The sequence below is a fragment of the Bufo bufo genome, chromosome 2 (assembly GCF_905171765.1).
Source record: "Bufo bufo chromosome 2, aBufBuf1.1, whole genome shotgun sequence".
NCBI classification, from domain to species: domain Eukaryota; kingdom Metazoa; phylum Chordata; class Amphibia; order Anura; family Bufonidae; genus Bufo; species Bufo bufo.
Window position 1 is genome coordinate 232,082,732 of NC_053390.1, and position 24,446 is coordinate 232,107,177.

Consider the following 24,446-nt stretch of genomic DNA (forward strand, 5'->3'; position numbering starts at 1 on the left):
GAGCCCTGCAAAATGACCTCCAGCAGGCCACAAATGTGCATGTGTCTGCTCAAACGGTCAGAAACAGACTCCATGAGGGTGATATGAGGGCCCGATGTCCACAGGTGGGGGTTGTGCTTACAGCCCAACACCGTGCAGAATGTTTGGCATTTGCCAGAAAACACCAAGATTGGCAAATTTGCCACTGGCGCCCTGTGCTCTTCACAGATGAAAGCAGGTTCACACTGAGCACATGTGACAGACGTGACAGAGTCTGGAGACGCCATAGAGAACGTTCTGCTGCCTGCAACATCCTCCAGCATGACCGGTTTGGCATTGGGTCAGTAATGGTGTGGGGTGGCAATTTTTTGGAGGGCCGCACAGCCCTCCATGTGCTCGCCAGAGGTAGCCTGACTGCCATTAGGTACCGAGATGAGATCCTCAGACCCCTTGTGAGACCATATGCTGGTGCGGTTGGCCCTGGGTTCCTCCTAATGCAAGACAATGCTAGACCTCATGTGGCTGGAGTGTGTCAGCAGTTTTTGCAAGACGAAGGCATTGATGCTATGGACTGGCCAGCCCGTTCCCCAGACCTGAATCCAATTGAGCACATCTGGGACATCACGTCTCGCTCTATCTACCAACGTCACGTTGCACCACAGACTGTCCAGGAGTTGGCAGATGCTTTAGTCCAGGTCTGGGAGGAGATCCCTCAGGAGACCGTCTGCCACCTCATCAGGAGCATGCACAGGCGTTGTAGGGAGGTCATACAGGCACGTGGAGGCCACACACACTACTGAGCCTCATTTTGACTTGTTTTAAGGACATTACATCAAAGTTGGATCAGCCTGTAGTGTGTTTTTCCACTTTAATTTTGAGGGTGACTCCAAATCCAGACCTCCATGGGTTAAAAAAATTTGATTTCCATTTTTTTTTTTGTGTGATTTTGTTGTCAGCACATTCAACTATGTAAAGAACTAAGTATTTCAGAAGAATATGTAATTAATTCAGATCTAGGATGTGTTATTTGTGTGTTCCCTTTATTTTTTTGAGCAGTGTATAATGCATATATAATATATAATATACAGTGCATAATAATATATAATACCACTAATAGGCAGAGATTTCCGCCTAGCAGTGTTCCCGGCTCTGATGGACGGGCTTTAGCGCTGCCCTAGCCATTTAACAGGCTAGGGCAGCTCTTAAGCCCATCCATTAGTGCCGGTGACGTCACTGGGCTCACTGCTCTTTCTAGCAGTCCATATGGAAAGTCCGTTATGTCACCGAATCTCTGAAAAAACACGCAGGGCAAAGGAGAGCATCGGAGCATGAAATGCTCTGATGCTCATATCAGGGGAGCCGGAGGGGTGAAGATGGGGATATGTCCGGGTTTAAAAGAGGTCTTGTAACCTCGCTTGTTTTAGCAAATACTTGCATTCTACTCATAATAAGAATTCTGGAGCATCTCTTGTATAAGGTGCCATTCCTTTATTATTCATGCTAGACATTCTAAATGAATTACTAGCAATTTGCAATGAAGGTTCAGCTAGGTGTCCCTGCAAAGTCTGGCAGCACTGATTGGATAGTGACAGACTGTGCAAGGACCCATAACACCCCGCTGGACCTTTATTGAAAACTGCACAACATAGAGTCATAATAATAGCTGCTTCCAACTTAGGCCTCCTGCACACGAACGTATTTTTTTGCGGTCCGCAAAAACGGGTCCCGTTTTTCCATGATCCGTGACCGTTTTTTCGTCCGTGGGTCTTCCTTGATTTTTGGAGGATCCACGGACATGAAAAAAAAGTCGTTTTGGTGTCCGCCTGGCCGTGCGGAGCCAAATGGATCCGTCCTGAATTACAATGCAAGTCAATGGGGACGGATCCGTTTGACGTTGACACAATATGGTGCAATTTCAAACGGATCCGTCCCCATTGACTTTCAATGTAAAGTCTGGAGTCCCTTTTATACCATCGGATCGGAGTTTTCTCCAATCCGATGGTATATTTTAACTTGAAGCGTCCCCATCACCATGGGAACGCCTCTATGTTAGAATATACTGTCGGATATGAGTTAGATCGTGAAACCTCATTTCCGACAGTATATTCTAACACAGAGGCGTTCCCATGGTGATGGGGACGCTTCTAGTTAGAATATACTACAAACTGTGTACATGACTGCCCCCTGCTGCCTAGCAGCATCCGATCTCTTACAGGGGGCTGTGATCAGCACAATTAACCCTTCAGGTGCCGCACCTGAAGGGGTTAATTGTGCTATCATATCCCCCTGTAAGAGATCAGGGCTGCCAGGCAGCATGGGGCAGACCCCCCCCACCTCCCCCCTCCCCAGTTTGAATATCATTGGTGGCCAGTGCGCCCCCCCCCCTTCCTCCCTCTATTGTAATAAATCGTTGGTGGCACAGTGTGCGCCCCCCCCTTTCTCCCTCTATTGTAATCGTTGGTGGCACAGTGTGCGCCCCCCATTGGCCCCCCTCCCTCTATAGCATTAACAACATTGGTGGCCAGTGTGCGGCCTCCCATCTACCCCCCCCCCCCCCCGATCATTGGTGGCAGCGGGTTACTAGCAACAGTACAATAGTAAAAGATTCATACTTACCTGGGAGCTGCGATGTCTGCTTCCGGCCGGGAGCTCCTTCTACTGGTAAGTGACAGTTCATTTAGCAATGACACTTACCAGTAGGTGGAGCTCCCGGCCGGACACGAACATCGCAGCAGCCGGTAAGTATGAATCTTCTACTATTGTACTATTGCTAAGTAACCATGGCAACCAGCGTCCTGGTTGCCATGGTTACCGATCGGAGCCCCAGCGATTAAACTGGGACTCCGATCGGAACTCCGCTGCCACCAATGATGGGGGGGGGGGGGGAGATGGGAGGCTGCACACTGGCCACCAATGTTGTTAATGCTATAGAGCAGGGGTGGGCAATTATTTTTTCGATGGGGCCACATGAGAAACTGAAAATATTTTGGAGGGCCGGGCCAAAAGGCTAAACTCAATACTGCATAAAATCAATTGTATTTCTTTATAAAAAGCAGTAAATATCATTGTTGGACAACTGGTACGAGTACTTGTTATAGTTAAACAATGAAAAAGTGAGGTTGCCTTACAAGAAAAAAATTTAAATTTATTAAACAAAATTTCCCAAAACAATGAACATTTTTCACTATTTGTGACTCATATTAGTGAAAGCCATTGTCCCCCTGTGAATCCAGCCATTGTCCCCTGTGAATCCAGCCATTGTCCCCTGTGAATCCAGCCATTGTCCCCTGTGAATCCAGCCATTGTCCCCTGTGAATCCAGCCATTGTCCCCTGTGAATCCAGCCATTGTCCAATGTGAATCCAGCCATTGTCCCCTGTGAATCCAGCCATTGTCCCCTGTGAATCCAGCCATTATCCCCTGTGAATCCAGCCATTATCCCCTGTGAATCCAGCCATTGTCCCCTGTGAATCCAGCCATTGTCCCCTGTGAATCCAGCCATTGTCCCCCTGTGAATCCAGCCATTGTCCCCCTGTGAATCCAGCCATTGTCCCCTGTGAATCCAGCCATTGTCCCCTGTGAATCCAGCCATTGTCCCCTGTGAATCCAGCCATTGTCCCCTGTGAATCCAGCCATTGTCCCCTGTGAATCCAGCCATTGTCCCCTGTGAATCCAGCCATTGTCCCCTGTGAATCCAGCCATTGTCCCCTGTGAATCCAGCCATTGTCCCCCTGTGAATCCAGCCATTGTCCCCCTGTGAATCCAGCCATTGTCCCCCTGTGAATCCAGCCATTGTCCCCTGTGAATCCAGCCATTGTCCCCTGTGAATCCAGCCATTGTCCCCTGTGAATCCAGCCATTGTCCCCCTGTGAATCCAGCCATTGTCCCCCTGTGAATCCAGCCATTGTCCCCCTGTGAATCCAGCCATTGTCCCCTGTGAATCCAGCCATTGTCCCCTGTGAATCCAGCCATTGTCCCCTGTGAATCCAGCCATTGTCCCCCTGTGAATCCAGCCATTGTCCCCCTGTGAATCCAGCAATTGTCCCACTGTGAATCCAGCCATTGTCCCCATGTGAATCCAGCCATTGTCCCCTGTGAATCCAGCCATTGTCCCCCTGTGAATCCAGCAATTGTCCCACTGTGAATCCAGCCATTGTCCCCATGTGAATCCAGCCATTGTCCCCTGTGAATCCAGCCATTGTCCCCCTGTGAATCCAGCCATTGTCCCCTGTGAATCCAGCCATTGTCCCCTGTGAATCCAGCCATTGTCCCCTGTGAATCCAGCCATTGTCCCCTTGTGTACAGAACACCCCCCCGGCCCCCCCATCATATACAGAACACCCCCCCCCCTTACAATAGTACACACCCCTCCCCCCCCCCTTGCCTTTAGAAACGTAATGCTCAGAGATGATCAGCCATGTGTTAGTCACACTGACTACACACAGCACAGGGGGAGGCGGCCGCAGCTTCATGCTTGTCGGCTCTGTGACTGTCAGTGTCAGACAGTCACAGCCGATACTATGAGAGCCGCGGGCGCTGCGCTGTTACAGAGAAGGGAATAATTGCGGCCGGCCGGGTCCCGGGTACGGCTCGCACGAGGCACCCCCCCCCCTGCTGTGTCTTACCTAGACAGTACTGCCGCTGACGCTGCCTCCCTGCCACCGCGCCATGCCACACGCAGCACGCCGAGTCGGAAGTCCTCTTCATTCGCGGAGGAGGGGTATCGTTGCTTGGCACGCCTCTGGCTCCGCCCGGGGGCCGGATTAAAAGGTCCGCCGGGCCGTATACGGCCCGCGGGCCGTAGTTTGCCCAGGTCTGCTATAGAGGGAGGGGGGGGCCGATGGGGGGCGCACACTGTGCCACCAACGAATTATTACAATAGAGGGAGGGAGGGGGGGGCGCACACTGTGCCACCAACGAATAATTACAATAGAGGGAGGGGGGGGGCCGCACTGGCCACCAATGATATTCAAACTGGGGAGGGGGGGGGGTCTGCCCCCTGCTGCCTGGCAGCCCTGATCTCTTACAGGGGGATATGATAGTACAATTAACCCTTTCAGGTGCCGCACCTGAAGGGGTTAATTGTGCTGATCACGGCCCCCTGTAAGAGATCGGGTGCTGCCAGGCAGCAGGGGGCAGTCTTGTACACAGTTTGTAGTGTATTCTAACTAGAAGCGTCCCCATCACCATGGGAACGCTTCTGTGTTAGAATATACTGTCGGTTCTGAGTTTTCACGAAGTGAAAACTCAGCTTTGAAAAAGCTTTATGCAGACGGATCTTCGCAGTAAGTATGACCCCCAAGCATTTATTCTTTTAGTGTTTGCTTATATCTTTGCGCAATTGACTAGCAGAGTGCTGTTACCTGTAGTTCTACGTATCCAAGTGTGTTTTAGCCAAGGTAGCGTGCACCTGCGTTCTTATATTCACTTATTGTGGAGGTGCTGGTTCGTTTATTTTTTCCCCATTGTCACTGCCACTAGGGGAGTGGCTCCCCCTGGTGGTGAGATTGAACCGTGCACCACCAGCCCATTTACCATGTGCTTTTAATTAGATAGCTTGTACAGCTGTATTCTACCCAGCCCATACTGCAGGCTCACAACCTGGGAGAGGCATGTGTAGGATGCAGCTTGGTACTACTTTGCCCAGATTGTAGGCTGTAAGCCCAGGAGAGGCATGTCAGAGTAGGACCCATCTGATTAGAAGCGACCTTGACGACCGGTAGATGGGCCCGAAATATTTTTGATCAATTATATTCGCAAAAAGCTTCTAGCTGCATTTGCAGTAAGTATGACCCCCAAGCATTTATTCTTTTAGTGTTTGCTTATATCTTTGCGCAATTGACTAGCAGAGTGCTGTTACCTGTAGTTCTACGTATCCAAGTGTGTTTTAGCCAAGGTAGCGTGCACCTGCGTTCTTATATTCACTTATTGTGGAGGTGCTGGTTCGTTTATTTTTTCCCCATTGTCACTGCCACTAGGGGAGTGGCTCCCCCTGGTGGTGAGATTGAACCGTGCACCACCAGCCCATTTACCATGTGCTTTTAATTAGATAGCTTGTACAGCTGTATTCTACCCAGCCCATACTGCAGGCTCACAACCTGGGAGAGGCATGTGTAGGATGCAGCTTGGTACTACTTTGCCCAGATTGTAGGCTGTAAGCCCAGGAGAGGCATGTCAGAGTAGGACCCATCTGATTAGAAGCGACCTTGACGACCGGTAGATGGGCCCGAAATATTTTTGATCAATTATATTCGCAAAAAGCTTCTAGCTGCATTTGCAGTAAGTATGACCCCCAAGCATTTATTCTTTTAGTGTTTGCTTATATCTTTGCGCAATTGACTAGCAGAGTGCTGTTACCTGTAGTTCTACGTATCCAAGGATCTTCGGATCCGTCTGTATAAAAACTAACCTACGGCCACGGATCACGGACACGGATGCCAATCTTGTGTGCATCCGTGTTCTTTCACGGACCCATTGACTTGAATGGGTCCGTGAACCGTTGGCCGTGAAAAAAATAGGACAGGTCATATTTTTTTCACGGCCATGAAACACGGATCACGGATGCGGCTGCAAAACGGTGCATTTTCCGTTTTTTCCACGGACCCATTGAAAGTCAATGGGTCCGCAAAAAAAAACGGAAAACGGCACAACGGCCACGGGTGCACACAACGTTCGTGTGCAGGAGGCCTTAGTATTACATGTGGAATGCAAGTAGTTACTAAAACTGACATGTCAGGAGAGGTGACAGGTAATCTGTAAGTTTTTATGTGGAACACATTTTCTACATGCTAACTTGGTAAACCAATGTATATTTAAAGAGGTTGCCCACGAAAAATATTCTACAGCTTTCAAACCAGCACCTGGATCCAAATACTTTTGTAATTGTATGCAATTAAACATTTTGTATAGCCACTGTTATTAAATAAAATGTATCTGTATAGCACCGCCTGCTGTTTGTTCTTTTCCTTATGTCTTTGTCCTGCTCACTGAGAAGGCCGCACATGCTCAGTGTCATCCTCCTGAGCTGTAACAGGGAGAGAGCTGCAGCAGAATGGACACTCCTCCTGTCAGCTTCATATAAATCTATCAGAGCAATGAATTGGGAGATCTCTGGATCCGTGTGAGGTACAGGGCTGGTTCTCACTTTGTTAGAAAGAGATTGTCATGTACTATATAATGTCTGATTTTAATTTTTTACATTAGTCATGGGATAACTTCTTTAAATACTAAAATATCAACAGGGTTGCACTGTTAGCACCGAATGGACAGTATCGGACTGTGTAGGGTCATGCCCCATTTTAACACCCTGTTGTCAAGTTATTCTGTACAATTCCAGAAGGAATAACAAAGGAATGATTCAATTCATAAATTCAGAACTGCTATTTTATGGGTATTACAAGTAGAAATAGTCTAAAACAGGCATATGAGGGGAGCTTAATGATATCTCGCTTTGAGATGATCAAAGCTTTGAACCAGCACATATCGTGGGTAGTTCATATATATTATGTACTTAAGTTTGCATTTCGTCAATGGCAAGATGAAGGCTGTCCATAAATCTGTCCCCTCCTTACAATTCTGACCCATACATCCCCACATGTAATCTGTGATCCTCACAGGATCTCCTTCTTTGTTCTCCTCTTGTCTGTTCCTGCCACAAGTGTCTACAAGATTTCTCACATGCATCTCCCAAATAGTGATGAACGGCAGGGGTTATATTCGAATTTGCGATATTTCGCAAATATTTGGTAGAATATTCGTCATATATTCGCGAATTCAAGATTATTTTCTTGATCCCGAAAAAATCGGCATTGTAATATTTGCGTTATGCGCACAAAATACAGGCGTGAGTCACTTTAGCTACATTTTTCAAGCTGCTAGAAGTTTCCTGAGACTGGAGAAAATGGTTGGCACGGCAGAACATTACAATAGCTTTATATCCAAATAGAGGGCTCCAATATATTTGCGATTGCGCAAATTGGCACTAATGATGCAAATATTTTGGTGCAATACGTGCAACTTCACATTTTAGCAGGTCTACATATTTCTGATTGGTACACTAAGTATTGTTGTGAACTTGTGACATCACAGCACTATGTCTGTATGTATGGACAGCAGAACTCGGCTACACTATCACTATCTAACCTACACTGACTATCTCCCACTAACTATCTGTATTATATATATATATAAGCTAACTAACCATCTAATGTAATGACACAGGAAAGCAGAGAGCACAGCAATAACACTGCTATCTCTCTCAGATCTGCAAAATACTGCATACAAGGGCTGCTTATATAGTAAGGGGTAGGCAACTTTCCTATTGGTTGCTAGGGATGTTGTTAAGCTCATACAAAGACATTGCAGCCTTCTCATTGGCCAACAAGCAAGAAGGGAGGTTACTGATGAAAAAAAAATCTAGAATATTCAAAATTACAAATATATAGTAATATTCGCTATTCAAATATTCGCGCCCAACACTAATCCCAAACTCTGGAACTCACTACCCAAGCACAATGGACTGTTCTGCTATATCCAAATCTGAAAACCCACCTTGCCAGCAAAGCTTACAGTCTACAAAAACCCTGCTGCCACTACACTACTATATGAGTGACTTCAACACTCATCTACTGTCACCTCCCCCCTTTCCTTGTAGATTGTAAGCCTTTGCGGGCAGAGTCCTCTCTACCTGTCTGTTAAAAGGTTCATGTTCATTGTACTTGCTTTGCTTCATATTGTATGTATGTATACCCCTTTTTAGATCTTCAGAACCCTGGAATTAATGTCACATTGAAATAAATAATAATGTAAAATAGCTCTTCTACAGAAGAAAAGTCTCTCTACTGCCTTTGTCTATGAAGGTGGCTAATCCTAATTTGGTTTTTCATTTTTAAGTATGGAGCAACTCTCATTCATCACATAAGAGCTGTTTTTACATATGATGAATGAGTGAAACGGCTGTTCTTTGGGTAATTGAATTGTTTGTGTAGACACTAGGGATGAGAGAATTTCATATTTTGAAGTTCGTGTGCGGGTTCGTGTTGTGGTATTTACTGAATTGCGTTATGGATTCCGTTACCATGGACCATAACGCAATTCTATGATGGAATGCATAACGCAATGCCTTTAGAGGCATTACGTTAATCATTTTGTCATAATAGAAGTCTATGGCCTGCATAACAGATCCGTCCGGTTTACGTTATGCAGAAAAGGACACCAGCATAACGTAAATCGGACGGATCCGTTATGGAGGCCATAGACCTTTATTATGATGGAATAAATAATGGAATGCCTCTAAAGGCCCATGGTAACAGGATCCATAATGCAATTCAGTAAATACCACAACTTAAACCCGCACACGAACTTCAAAATATGAAATTCGCTCATCGCTAGTAGACACGCTCTACTTCTGGCAAACAAGTCTTTATGGGGGATGAGCGATGGCATTAGTGATCATTCCTCCACGTACTGTGGAGAAAATCGCTGCATGGAAATGTATCCATCTCCTTCAGGGACCTTTAGCTGGGTGAGATACCTACTACAAATGTACAATATTCCAGTTCTCTGTTTTATCTCTTCATTTTCACTAAACAAGTCCTTTAACCATTTTCAGAAGACCGTACAGAGCTGTCAATCAAGGCAGATAGATAAAGACTAAACAATGAAGCACAATTAAGATAATAGATAAAGATATGACCTTAAAGCCCTTTCCATCTTGATACTGAATGTTTCTCTTGCTTGTATAGTCATTTCTGATTGGCTGTCTCCAAGGAGTCAGGAAGAAGAGTAAAGTTTAATCACTACATTGTCTCTATCCATTTCACAGTTCATTTTTTATTTATTTTTTGTTAAATATTTATTTTTATTTTAGAAATTTCACAGCAATATAAATAAGCAGTGCAGTCATAGTGTATAAAACAATCCAAACAGGATAGCCACCTGTCAACAACAGTCAGCTACCCTGTAAAAAAGAACGGATGATCCCTACGTAAACTACAAACAACACTATAAATTCGCAGCTTGTAAACAAAGTAGGATTATACTATCCCCAGCCCACCCCCACCCCCATTTGGCTGTCGTCACAGCTGCTCAATCTTATATATCCATATTAACAATATTAGTTATATCTAACCAGTCATGCGTGCCGCTCTCCGTCTCCTTTCAATATCCTCAAACATTCGAATTTGTTGAAGGTACAGAGTCCACTCATTTGTCGAGGGCGGGGAGGCAGAGCCCCAGTGTTTGACTAGAATAACTTTTGCCACCATGAGGCCCCTCATCCAGATCTGTCGGACCCGGGGCGGGATTTCCATTTCTGGAGCATAGTGTCCCAATATGACTGTCAACAACCCCAGGTTGAATGTCATAGAGGACTCCTTTTGTAAGGCTACAAAAACCTGTTCCCAATAATTTTGTAATTTACTACAGCTCCAGAGTAGATGAACAAAATCCACGGTCACATATCCACATTTAGGACAACAGCAGTCCCGGCCCTTATTTTGGAGGAATTTCGCCTGCATTTTTGGCGTGTAATACAGTCGATGAAGGATCTTAAATTGGACCAGTCTATGAGCATTGAAAACTGTAGCCCTTCTCACATTCCTATAGATACTGGTCCACTGTAGTGGAGAGCAGTTCAGCTCTTGCTCCCACTTACTGGGGCTTTTAAAAGGTGTCACAGTTGCCAATGCCATTCGGAGTTTACCATATATTCTAGATATCTTAACCTTCACTTCCTTCTGGGCATAACAATAATCAAAAAAGAAATTTTCCCGTGGAAAAATATAGCCTTTATTCCTAGAGGCCTCAAATGTGTGTTTTAAACGTGCATACATAAACAAATCTAATGGTGAACTATCGGTCAATCTAAACTCTCTAAAGGATTTAAAATGTCCCGTAGAAAAAAGGTGAGACACATTCATGACACCCTTACGTGACCAGTAAACAAAATCTGTGGTTTTGAAGAATTCCACCAGGCCCCCATTCTCCCACAGAGGGGTGAAAGCAAAAGGACAAGAAACTTTAAAGGGTTTCTATCACTTCGTATGACATAATTAGCTGTCAGACACTAGCGATCTGCTAGTGTCTGCTCTGGCCAACCATCCTACTATAATCACTTGTGGGGCAGCGGTTTTGCTAAAAAACTAACTTTTATAAATATGCTAATGAGCCTCTAGGTGCTATGTGGGCGTCATTAGCACCTAGAGGCTCCGTCTACCTTCATACACAGCCACCGCCCAGCGCGTCCCTCCAGCCCGCCCATGTCCTCCTCCGTGTGACGCAGCGGACGAGTTCTCGCGCATGCGCCGTGCGCGGCTGTATTCGGCGCATTTGAGATCTCAGCTCGGAGCGGTCAGACATTTAATGCGCATGCGCGGCTGTATTCGGCGCATGCGCATTGAATGTCTGACCGCTCCGAGCTGAGATCTCAAATGCGCCGAATACAGCCGCGCACGGCGCATGCGCGAGAACTCGTCCGCTGCGTCACACGGAGGAGGACATGGGCGGGCTGGAGGGACACGCTGGGCGGTGGCTGTGTATGAAGGTAGACGGAGCCTCTAGGTGCTAATGACGCCCACATAGCACCTAGAGGCTCATTAGCATATTTATAAAAGTTAGTTTTTTAGCAAAACCGCTGCCCCACAAGTGATTATAGTAGGATAGTTGGCCAGAGCAGACACTAGCAGATCGCTAGAGTCTGAGAGCTAATTATGTCATACCAAGTGATAGAAACCCTTTAAGAATCTCCTTAAGCTTATTCCAAGCACTCTGTAGGGAGCAAGGGATCGGCAGAGACCTCCTCAATCCCATATACCCTGATTCCAAAAATGTGAAAATATTGTCTATTGGTTTATCCATGACCTTTATCAAGTATCGTACAAGTAAACTCTCTTTAGCGTTACAACAACGCTGAATCTGTGCACATAAATAATATCCTTGAAAGAAAGGGAATGATAAGCCACCATCTAACTCCGACATTTTATTTTATTTTTAAACACCTCAGAAACTTTTAGCTCATCTTAATATTTAGAATGTTCTGCAATTAGTACTGACTCTTAATTTCCTTTATTTATGTTTTATTTCATAGCTCAGTGAGCACAATCAGAAATCAACGATATCATATCCACGCCAACCTCTCATTCGCAATATTGGTTGCACAGATCCTGCTCCTTATCAGCTTTCGCTTTGTTCCTGGAACGGTGAGTAAATAATTAGAACAATATTATCTAAAGATCTGATACAATTATTGCTTTTAGTGTAAATATCAGTTGAAAAAACCTTTGACCTGTCACAAAGCTTTAATTGGTGGGGGTCTGGGTGCCTACACCCTCACTGATTGTTAAATGAGGAGGCAGAAGTCAGGCTCATAGACTTTCTACGGAGCCTGTCTTCAGTTCGCAAAATGAAACTCAACTGAGTGATTCTGCCTTCTTCATTCTAGTAATCAATGGAATCTCAGCACTCAGACCTCTGCTTTTTTATTCAACCTAAGTCAGACATACAGTACCTCTTGGATAAAATATGAAGGAAGAGGAATCAGGAGAAAGATTAGTGTGGCAATTGCATTTTTAAGTTTGTAGGAAGTTTTTTTTTAAAGAGTCTGAGTTCTTCAACATGCTTGATACTGTGCTATGCCATTGAACACAGGCATTTACAGTGTCTTTGGTTGGGATAATTAGGTTTTACTAATGTTAGATCATATTCTCCAAATTCCTCTGTTGCCCTTCTTCCACCTGCAAATGCACCATATTGTTGCCTGAAAACCTTATACAAGGAACTTGGTGGTCTACTAATGGGTTCGAAGTAGAATTGTTCCCTAGTTAAAATTGCACAAAAATAACCTCAATTGTAATTGTAAATTCATGCAGTATAAACATCGAATCACAGTGAGCATGAATAAAACATAACTTTTATTATTCAATATATTAAATAATCCACCCACTTTGCACACACAATAAAAAAGATATAGACAAACAGATATGTCAGACAATATCTGAGAGGAGGGGCTAGATGAAATTAGAGAGGATACGCGAGGGAACCACTCTATCCCTACGGGGACCCTCTCTAAAGCCTTAACCCACAGGAACACCCTGATGGTGGGTGGCCTGTGGTCCCGTGCCTGCCCTAACGCCCTCAAAAATCACTAAAACCTTCCAACGCGTTTCCCCTAATAAAGGTTCATCAGGGGAGAGATAATGGGTATACAATACATCACAACATAAAATAACATATAAGTCTTAGATCAGAATCTGATACATCAACCCACAAATGGGTATAGCCAATTAGAAAAATACTAAAATTCAAGCAGCCAGTCCAATACTGATAATGCAATAATACCATCAGTTTATTAAATTGTGACTCTCTGGATTAAATATCGATATTATGGTATATCCAGCGGTCACATCCATCTGAGAAGATACTTCATGATCACCATTATACAATCCTGTTTGTTGCATAGGTAAAGTGGAGATACTCCGCTAATCATTACCCCCTCAGAGTCGTGTATATGAAATTGTCGATGTCACATACCGCGAATCTCACTAATTCCAACTCACATAATATACAATGAGTGAATGTCATTATCCTTCATACGCTATAGAATAGATACCAGTCTCCAAATATAGCTTCACATAGAAAAATAAATAAACAGGATTGCGGTCAATAGACCGCTCATGTGTCTTCTGATAAAGAGAACTGCATGGCTGTACCAGCGGTGGGGTAGCTAGAATGAAGGTGAGCGTCCAGAGAGCGGCATCATTGTGTTATACTGTTGAGGGGGCTCTGACCAAATCCTTTAATTCTCCTCCTCCTGGATGGGCCCCTTCTGGGTCAGGTCCCCAAATCTGCAGCTTCCCCTGCTTCCCCTATAGCTACTGCAATGGCGCAAATCCACTGGTGGAAACGGACATGAAACTTCGATCTGGATATTCCATTTTTTATTTAAAGAATGTGCATAGCCATGTAAACAACGCGTTTCGGGGACCCTGATGAAGGGGAACTATTAGTCCCCGAAACACGTTGTTTACATGGCTATGCACTCTCTTTAAATAGAAAAAGGAATATCCAGATCAAAGTTTCATGTCCGTTCCCACCAGTGGATTTGCGCCATTGCAGCATCTTTTCTTCTCGACAAGCACTCTCTGGAGGATTGGACCCCCTTTCCAGGAGAGATATTACCTGCGGCGGCAGCCCTGTGGAATTGGATTTTACTCCATTCCTATCTACAATAGAGTTGTGCCTATCTGTAGCACAACTCAATAAGGTGAGCCTTGCTCTTTCTTTTCAATAATTTAATTTATTTGAACGTACTATCCTATTGTGCACCCCTTTCACTCTCTCTCCCACCACCCCACTTGTGGTTCGAGTGGAGGTTAGAGACGTCCCCTTCTACAACTCCCCTATAGCTACGGCCCTGGTCTGCATTAATCTGCAGATGACCGTAATACAGCTCCACAGATTGTTTCCATCTGCATGTTTCTAAACAATCTGTGGCCTCAGTCTTTTATCCAGACTCAGTCATTGTGACACTATGTGGCCTCCTCGTGCTGCTATCTCCACACCATGTCACCTTGCCACTCATTTTTATCACCATGCTGCTGCAGCTTAAAAGGCCTTAAACTGTTCTCCAGGCCCTCAATATAATTAAGGTTTTACGCACAAAACCAAAGTAAAAAATCGAAAGGAAGAGCCACTCCGATACAACCTGTATATCACATAAAGGAGGGCCTCATTCACATTGAGTTGAGGGCCTGCAGGTGAGCTGACCCTGAAAAAGATTTTAGGTTTGGGCCTGCAGGTGAGCTGACACTGTAAAAGATTTGAGTTGCGGGCCTGCAGGTGAGCGGACCCAGTAAAAAATTTGATGTGAGGGCCTGCTGGTGAGCGGACCTTGTGAAAAATTTGATGTGAGGGCCTGCTGGTGAGTGGACCCTCTAAAAAATTAGATGTGAGGGCCTGCTGGTGAGTGGACCCTCTAAAAAATTGGATGTGAGGGCCTGCTTGTGAGCAGACCCTCTAAAAAATTTGATGTGAGGGCCTGCTTGTGAGTGGACCCTTTAAAAAATTAGATCTGAGGGCCTGCTGGTGAGCGGACCCTATAAAAAAATATATTCAAAGGCCATATATGCAAGGGCATTATATGTGACGAATAAGCAATACATGTTAATATGATGGAAGAGGAGGAGGAAGATGAGAAAAGGATTCAGCCATATACCCTTGTTTGTGGTGGAAGGGTGCATGGGAATAAAGTCTATTAACTACATTAAAAACAACACATGTAAAGTGCCCTTATGTTCATCAGTATTCCTCTGGTGGAGTCGAGAAGTCATGGTCAATCCAGGCCTTGTTCATTTTTATAAGAGTCAACCTGTCAGCATTTTCAGTTGACAGGAGAATCCACTTATCTGTTATAATGCCACTAGCAGCACTAAATACACGCTCAGACAAAACGCTGGCGGCAGGGCAGGCCAGCACCTCCAAGACGTAGAGCGCCAGTTTGTGCCACGTGTCCAGCTTGGACACCCTGTAGTTGTAAGGCACTGAGGGATCATTGAGGATGCTGACACGGTCTACTATGTACTCCTTCACCATCTTCCAAAATTTTTCTCTCTTTGTGGAAGTAGGCCGCACATCAGGGTAAGGGGGCTTACGGGGTGTCATGAAACTGTCCCAGGCTTTAGAGAGTGTTGCCCTGCCTCTGTTGGGACTGCTGTGTGTTCCCCTTGTCTTTCCTCCTCAGTTGGCCAAGGAAGTACGGACTCTGCCGCCGGCGTTGTCAGATGGAAAATGTTGAAGCAAATTTCCAAAAAGGATCTCCTGGTATTGTACCATTTTGCTCGTCCTCTCCACCAGAGGAATAAGAGATGATAAGTTCTCTTTGTAGCGGGGGTCGAGAAGGGTGAACACCCAGTAATCCGTGTTATCTAAAATGTGTATAATGCGAGGGTCACTGGAATGGCAGCCTAACATGAAGTCAGCCATGTGTGCAAGAGTACCAAAAGGTAAGACGTCTATGTCGACATCAAGATGACTCTCCATCTCCTCATCCTCCTCTTCTGCCCATCCACACTGAAAAGATGGAATTAAAGTTCCATAGGTACTACCCTCTGTAGCAGTACTAGTCCTCTTTATGGTCCAATTCGTGCTGAGAAGATGAACTGTGGGTGGTCGGGCTATTACCCTGTGTAATGTCCTCCCCCATTTCCTCGTCTGCCACATTCAAAGCGTCATCCTTAATTGTGAGCAGCGACACAGCAGTGGGATGGTTACGCTGATAACAGTGTTATCGCCACTAACCATCTGTGTGGATTCATCAAAGTTTTTTAAAACCTCACAGAGGTCTGACTTTAATGCCCACTCCTCGCTTGTGAATAGTGGCAGGCGAAGACCATGTTGCAGCTGGTATTCCACAACTGCCCTCTGCTGCTCACAAAGCCTGGCCAACATGTGGAACGTAGAGTTCCAGTGCAGGCTCGAGTCGCACAGCAGTCGGTGAGCTGGAAGCCGCAAGTGCTGCTGCAGCATTGACAGACCGGCTGAAGCTGTGGACGACTTGTGGAAATGGGCACACACGCGATGCACCTTCACTAGAGGCTCTGGTAGATTGGGGTAGGTTTTGATAAACTGCTGAACCACTAAGTTTAAGACGTGGGCTAGACATGGGATGTGTGTCAGGTTGCCAAGCTCCAAAGCCGCCACCAAGTTACGGCCATTGTCCGACACAACCATGCCTGGTTGTAGGTTGAGTGGCGAGATACACAGCTCGGTCTGGTCCCTTATACCCTGCCATAGCTCTGTGGCGGTGTGCTGTTTGTCCCCTAAACAGATCAACTTCAGCACGGCCTGTTGATGCTTACCCAAAGCAGTGCTACACTGCTTCCAGCTACCAACTGATGGCTGACTGCTGCTGGCGGTGAAAGTGGAGGAGGAGGCAGCAGAGGAGGAGAAGTGGGGGTTGGAGCCAGTAACATAGCTGCTGGCGGAGACCCTGATGGATGTAGGACACGCAATCCTGGGCCATCCCAGGGTACGACTCACTCCCAGCCTACACAACATTCACCCAGTGTACGGTCAGGGAAATGTAGCATCCCTGGCCACCAGCACTTGTCCATGTGTCGATGGTTAAGTGGATCTTCCCAGTAACTGCGTTGGTCAGGGCACGGGTGATGTTCTGCGACACATGCTGGTGTAAGTCGGGCATGGCACACCTTGAAAAATAGTGGCCTGGGGACAGCATACCGAGGGATGGCCGCCGACATCAGGCTGCGGAAGACCTCAGTGTCCACAAGCCTAAATGGCAACATTTCAAGGGCCAGTAATTTCGAAAGTTGTGCATTTAGTGCTATGGCCTGTGGGTGGGTATTTGCACTTGCGTTCAAATTACTGTGTTATGGACATTTGGACGCTGTGCTGGGACAGGGAAGTGGATGTTATTGCTGATGGTTCATGCGAAGGTCCAGATGCAGGGCGAGGGGCACCCCTTCGACAGGGGATTGGACAGTAGGGCGTAACACAGGGGAAGAGGAGGCAGTGGTGTGACCCGCAGACCTAGATTGTGGACCCAGGCATTCGGCCCACTTGTAAGGGTGCTTGGATTCCATGTGGCGGATCATGCTGGTGGTGGTGAGGTTGCTAGTGTTCACGCCACAGCTCATTTTGGTACAGCACAGGTTGCAAATTACCACTCTTTTGTTGTCTGCCCTTTTCTCAAAAAAGCGCCATACTGTGGAACACCTACCCCTTGGCAAAGTAGATTTATGCATGGGGGTGCTCGGTGTAACGGTTACAGGCCTGTTTGGTGTGGGCCGACTTCTCCCTTTTGCAACCCTATTGCCTCTTCCAGCCTGTTGCTGTGCTGCGGATCCCTCCCCCTCTGTACTGCTGTCCTCGCTCGGCTTTTCACCTTACCATGTTGGGTCAGTGACCTCATCGCCAACCACCTCCTCTTCCACTTCCTCACTCTGCTCATCCTCCTGACTTGACCTAACCACAACCTCAGTGATTGACAACTGTGTCTCATCATCATCCATGTCGTGAACGAATGATTGCCGTTCACCACTGTCATTTTCGTGATATTGTGAAGGCTCAAGAGGTTGGGAATCGGGGCACAATATCTCAGGTCCCTCTTCAAGCTTGCTGGGCCAAATGTAATAGTGGTACATGTGGTACTCGGCCGAGTGCCGCCATGTGTCGAGCATAGCGATGCTCGAGCCGAACAGGTATTTGGCCGAGCATGCTCACTCATCACTAATGATATACTTAACAATCTGCATAGGTGGAATATGTCTCATTGTAGTATTGCTAAAATTAAGAATCTCTGATATACAGTGTGTTATATCAAGGTTATTCGGATCCCAAATTACCATATATGCTTGAATGGCAAAGGAATATTGAGAAAGAACTCACACAAAAGGAATGAGATGCGGAGAATGTCTGGATTTGTAAAAACACTATTTGCATCTACCACATTGCTATAGTAAAAAAATAAATCATATGTTGGCATATCATACCCATATATGAATGGTGAGGATTAATCCACAAGCCTTAGAACTTTTCTGGAGGGAATGTGGGGAATTGGGTGATCTGCTCCACATGCTTCGGAAGCTTCTGGAAGGGGGTATATAAGTTGATCTCACGTGAGAAATACTGAATATCGCAATGGAGCAAATTCTAAGGGAGAGATGTTGGGTTGTGGCATGCATTCCGGACACTGCGCTTTGTTCAGTTACTGCGAATGGAAGTCACATAAACCCCCAGATATTGTAGAAGTTCCTATTAGGGGAAATGAGTACTTTCAATTTGAAAGATATATACGTAGGCTTACAGCTTGGAGCAAAAGATATCTCCCAAAGAAGATGGGAAAGGTGACTGAATGACACATCTGAATAGGATGTTGGTATTAATAATATTTTATTTGATGATAAGTGACAACGCATTTTGGGGTACTTCTGACCCCTTTGTCAAGTCAGAGGTTTTTGTGATCGTTAATAAACCATAGGTTTTTGTGGTCGTTAAAGCACCTGGTGTCAACGATGCGAGCGGCGCTGCTGGTGCCTCAGCACACGAGGAGAACGCTGACTTGTTGACAAGTCGGCGTTCTCCTCGTGTGCTGAGACACCATCCACGCCGCTCGCATCGTTGACACCAGGTGCTTTAATGATCACAAAAACCTATGGTTTATTAACGATCACAAAAACCTCTGACTTGACATCATCAAATAAAATATTATTAATACCAACATCCAGTGAAGTCGTGATTTGCGCTAAGAAGGTACCGCATCTGTACTTACCTAGTATATATCCCCCCACTGAATACTACATCACTCCTCTGGAGATCAGGCGACTCCACTTACGAGGATTGAAAGGTACCGGCAGCACCGACCTACCACCAGCACGAATAGTGTGCCCTTTGATGCAACACATAAAAAGGTGAGCACCAAAAATTGACAACCTGCCATCTTTTTGTTTTAAATTACCCTTTTAAACTCTCAATACCCTATGAGCGCCTCTCCCTCTCTCGCCACACGTACTATACCTGAATAGGAAGGAAAGGAAAGGCACTAATATTTTTATGTCAAAATCTAAAGTTTCCTAAAACATACCTGTCTTTTCAGACAACTTTTCAGAATAAACTGTAATATGTGTAGTGACATCACTATATCTGATGAGTATTATGACTTTTTTTTAGCAGTTTCCCTCTCTGCTTCCTACACCTCCTCATGCTCAGTTGTTTCTGCTAATGGGTAGAGACAAGCTATAATGATGTCTGTCTATAGACAACATATGGAAACAGAGGATTCTGCACCTAACGCTCTTTCACTTACTCAGAATCTCAATATACAGTAGGAAAATATAGTATACAATAAAGCACTTGGGTGGCATACACTCACCTAAAGAATTATTAGGAACACCATACTAATACGGTGTTGGACCCCCTTTTGCCTTCAGAACTGCCTTAATTCTACGTGGCATTGATTCAACAAGGTGCTAATAGCATTCTTTAGAAATGTTGGCCCATATTGATAGGATAGCATCTTGCAGTTGATGGAGATTTGAGGGATGTACATCCAGGGCACGAAGCTCCCGTTTCACCACATCCCAAAGATGCTCTATTGGGTTGAGATCTGGTGACTGTGGGGGCCATTTTAGTACAGTGAACTCATTGTCATGTTCAAGAAACCAATTTGAAATGATTCGAGCTTTGTGACATGGTGCATTATCCTGCTGGAAGTAGCCATCAGAGGATGGCTACATGTTCTCATTCTGTTTACGCCAAATTCGGACTCATTTGAATGTCTCAACAAAAATCGAGACTCATCAGACCAGGCAACATTTTTCCAGTCTTCAACACTCCAATTTTGGTGAGCTCGTGCAAATTGTAGCCTCTTTTTCCTATTTGTAGTGGAGATGAGTGGTACCCGGTAGGGTCTTCTGCTGTTGTAGCCCATCCGCCTCAAGGTTGTGCGTGTTGTGGCTTCACAAATGCTTTGCTGCATACCTCGGTTGTAACGAGTGGTTATTTCAGTCAACGTTGCTCTTCTATCAGCTTGAATCAGTCGGCCCATTCTCCTCTGACCACTAGCATCCACAAGGCATTTTTGCCCACAGGACTGCCGCATACTGGATGTTTTTCCCTTTTCACACCATTCTTTGTAAACCCTAGAAATGGTTGTGCGTGAAAATCCCAGTAACTGAGCAGATTGTGAAATACTCAGACCGGCCCGTCTGGCACCAACAACCATGCCACGCTCAAAATTTCTTAAATCACCTTTCTTTCCCATTCTGACATTCAGTTTGGAGTTCAGGAGATTGTCTTGACCAGGACCACCCCCCTAAATGTATTGAAGCAACTGCCATGGTGGTTGACTAGATAATTGCATTAATGAGAAATAGAACAGGTATTCCTAATAATTCTTTAGGTGAGTGTATAACACTTACAATTAGCTGCTGATGCATGGCTGTCTCTCTGTCTTATTCTGCTGTTCACTGCTCATTTCCCCTCTCATCTCTATAGATTTCTATGGGATGATGTAACCTGCTCGTTCAGTGAGCAGGCAGCCTGTCTTCATTTTATGAAAGAGTTCAGAGAAAATGTTCAGTTCAGTAAAGAGTGAAAAGAAAGCAGCTGATTACTGGAGAACAAGTCACTTCTCTCTGATAAGACATATTATAAATGTACTAGTCTTTTATGTAAAGTTGCTTGAAACAGTAATGTAGCATGGGACGGGGCACAGGGGCAGTTGACCTGGGTGCCAAAATTCCAGGACGCACTCAGCAGCCTGACATGACTTTACCTGCACTGATGTTGCGAACCCTGCATCATTACTACAGTTCGGAGCCTTAGAAACCTAAATGATCTGTGATGACATCTTCACAGGTCTATGTAAGAGTAAAGGAACTGAACTGACAATTGTGTAACCTTAACCCTAACCCTAACTACAGCCCCTAATACCTCATGCACCTTACATTGTGACCACAATTAATAACTGTCCACATATATCTGTAAACATTGCTGCTATTATACGTCATACCTGACATATAGCATATACAGCAATATACTGTTATGTGAGGTTTTTTTTTGGGCAAAATCTGCATCTTTTTGCTGCCTGGGCCACTTTTCCCGAGTGCCAAGAAGAAGGGGGCATGTTGTTGGCTGGGAAGAGAGCAGGCCGGTAGGCCTATCTCATTTATCATTTTGCACACCCATTTTTTGCATGGAAAATTGCTTAAAGGGGTTATCCCATGTCTAATGTGAAAAATGAAAATCAGACATCATATAGTACACGACAAAGCTAGAAAAAGCCCTGTACCTCACATGGATCCAGAGATCTCCCCATTCATTGCTCTGCTAGATTGATATCAAGCTGCCAGCTCAAGGGGAGTGTCTTTTCTGCTGCAGCTAAGGGGGCGGATCTCTACCTATCACAGCTCAGGAGGCAGTTAAAAGATGAAACTGAGCATGTGCAGCCATCTCAGTGAGCAGGTCAAAGAAATAAGTAAGAAACTAACTGTAGGTGGCGCCATACAGATACATTTTATTGAATAACTCAGTGGCTATGCTACATTTTTAATTAAATGCAATTATAAAAGTGTTCAGATCCAGGTGCTGGTTTGCAAACTGTAGAATATTTTTCAGGGGACAAACCCTTTAAATCTAGGCCAAGGGAGCTGGCATAGATTTTAGTATTCACGCGGTTTGCTGGAGAAAGCGCCAAAGTTAAATAGAGGCCTGCGCCTCCACATAACTTTAGTGAATCCATCGGCAGCACAGATGGACTAAGACCGGTGATTTTGATGTCCCCCTATATCTGTACCTACATCATCTATTATACGAAATAATTCAGGCAGTGTGTAAAGATATATAGTATATACAGCAGTGTACTGATATCTGTACACTGCATCTTTTATACGTCGTACTTCAAATATCATTTCATGGCTGTATGTACTAATTATCAGTAGACATTGCATGTATTATATGGTATAATAGATGCAGTGGGTACAGATATATAGTATATACAGTAGTGTACTGATATGTGAGGTACAAGATATAATACACGTAGATGCAGTGTGTACAGATAAATCAGTGCATACTATATATCTGTATCCACTGCATCTATTATACATGTAGTATAATACAAGAACCAGAAGTGTGATTGGCTCCTTTACGCTATATATGTGTACTGTGTCTTGTACAGCATTATTTTATGAGTAACGGTTTGTATGCAATGACCCAAAATGCGTAGATAGAGTTATCTCTGCGTATGGCTTTTTATCTTTTTGCATAAATAATAACTAAGTATTTTTGATGGAAGCTGGATTTCTCCATATATTTGTGTCAAGATTAGTACATCTGATCCAGGTGTTATCTGTGTATCCAGAAATTACCGACAGGGGAGTTGGACTTTTGCTTTATATTTGTGCTAAGGTGTCATTTATACATTGTAATCTTGGCTGAACCTTAACCCAGTAACCCTAATCCAACTAACTGTACACACTGACCACTAATCCCTAACAACAAACCCTAACCCACATAGCTGCACTCAAGCTAAAGAAAGTGCTTAGAAATTCTAAATTTTTATATAGCGCTTTTTACATTTTTATATAGCCTACAGCCACATGACCATTGGCGACATGTAAACAGTGAGATCACACCTTCTTTTACCCACTCCATTGTACCTTCTGCCAGACCTGCAGAAGAAGCTCTTTCCCTTATCCTCACTGCTCCTGTCCTGCTAGTCCCCTAGAGAGATGAGACATATGGGGGCTTAGGGGACAATACTGCTGCCAGGAAGATATAGCAGAGTGGGTCTTCCTCTGTCAGGACCCCAAGGAGAAGACAGAAATGGTTTATTGCCACTTTGCTTGGTGCATAGTAGACTTTAAACTTAATTTAGGGTTTTTCAGTTCATCTACTCTGTTTGACAGATTTTAGATCAAATCTCAAATTGTCTTGAAGGTTGTAATTAAAGTTTCTATAATCCTACCCATAATGTCAAAGTATCACGGAGCTGAAGACTTGACATTTAAAACAACAGAACTAGAAAGCTGAATAATTCTACAAAAATGTAATTTTTGTTTGTACAACTTGAAGTTTTTTTTCCTTCTCTTTAATGCATGGTCTGGCAAATAAGTGAAGACCAGAAAAACTTGTGAGATATGTCTGGCTAAACAAGCCAAAATAAATGTTTGTTGCACAAACCAATTGTATTTGTCATCAGCTGGCCAAATGTAGCATAACTAAGTATCAAAAATCCGAGGAGATTTAATAAACGCTTCGGAGAGCTGTGGCCAACGTTTTGTATGTCGTAATGTTCATTATCTGCCAAACCTAGGAGGCAATAAGCTTCATTTACCAAGTAGATTATTTAGCTGTCCCTTAAGCCTTACTCCCACACTGCTTTATTTGTTGTTACTGGTGAGTGTTACTGTGTGTAAAAGATATGTGAAGCAGTCTGGTCCAAAAATAAGATATTTTCAGAATCATTTATATAAGTTATGACAGCCTAGTCAGTCACACAAGGACATCAAACATTTCAGCAATTATACATGACTTTATTTAAGATAATATTACATTACTAATACACATGATCTATTCAACTATATGGAAATTTTAAAGGTGAAAGCACAGTGGGTAGTGTTGGTCGAGCACCAAAGTGCTCGTGTGCTCTGGTGCTCGAGTAGAACACTTCCTGATACTTGTGTGCTCTACAGAGCACCCGAGCATGATTTAAGTCAATGGGAGAACCCGAGCATTAAACCAGGCACCCCCTGCTCTGAAAAGGGGAGGGTGTCGGGACTCTAGTTCGGCTTAGGAGTCCCTGCTCTGACTCAATATATAGCTATGTCTTTATATGGAATCAGTGCTTGGGGACAGCCAGTGTATTTAAATCAATTTAGCCTCTATTTCTGAAAAGTTTCTGGTGGGATTCGAACTTACAACCTTCTACATTACAGCCAAGAATCTTAACCAGTA

General features: G+C 44.6%; 1 protein-coding gene across 2 annotated transcripts in view; it reads left to right on the forward strand.

Moving 5' to 3' along the window:
- The window catches only part of ADGRD1 (adhesion G protein-coupled receptor D1), a 957,528-nt gene that overhangs the window by 618,456 nt on the left and 314,626 nt on the right, over nucleotides 1-24,446 (forward strand). For both annotated transcript variants that reach the window (XM_040416257.1, XM_040416258.1), the window contains one exon: nucleotides 12,064-12,175. In XM_040416257.1, the coding sequence (XP_040272191.1) occupies nucleotides 12,064-12,175 (112 nt within the window). The remainder of the gene's footprint in view (nucleotides 1-12,063; nucleotides 12,176-24,446) is intronic.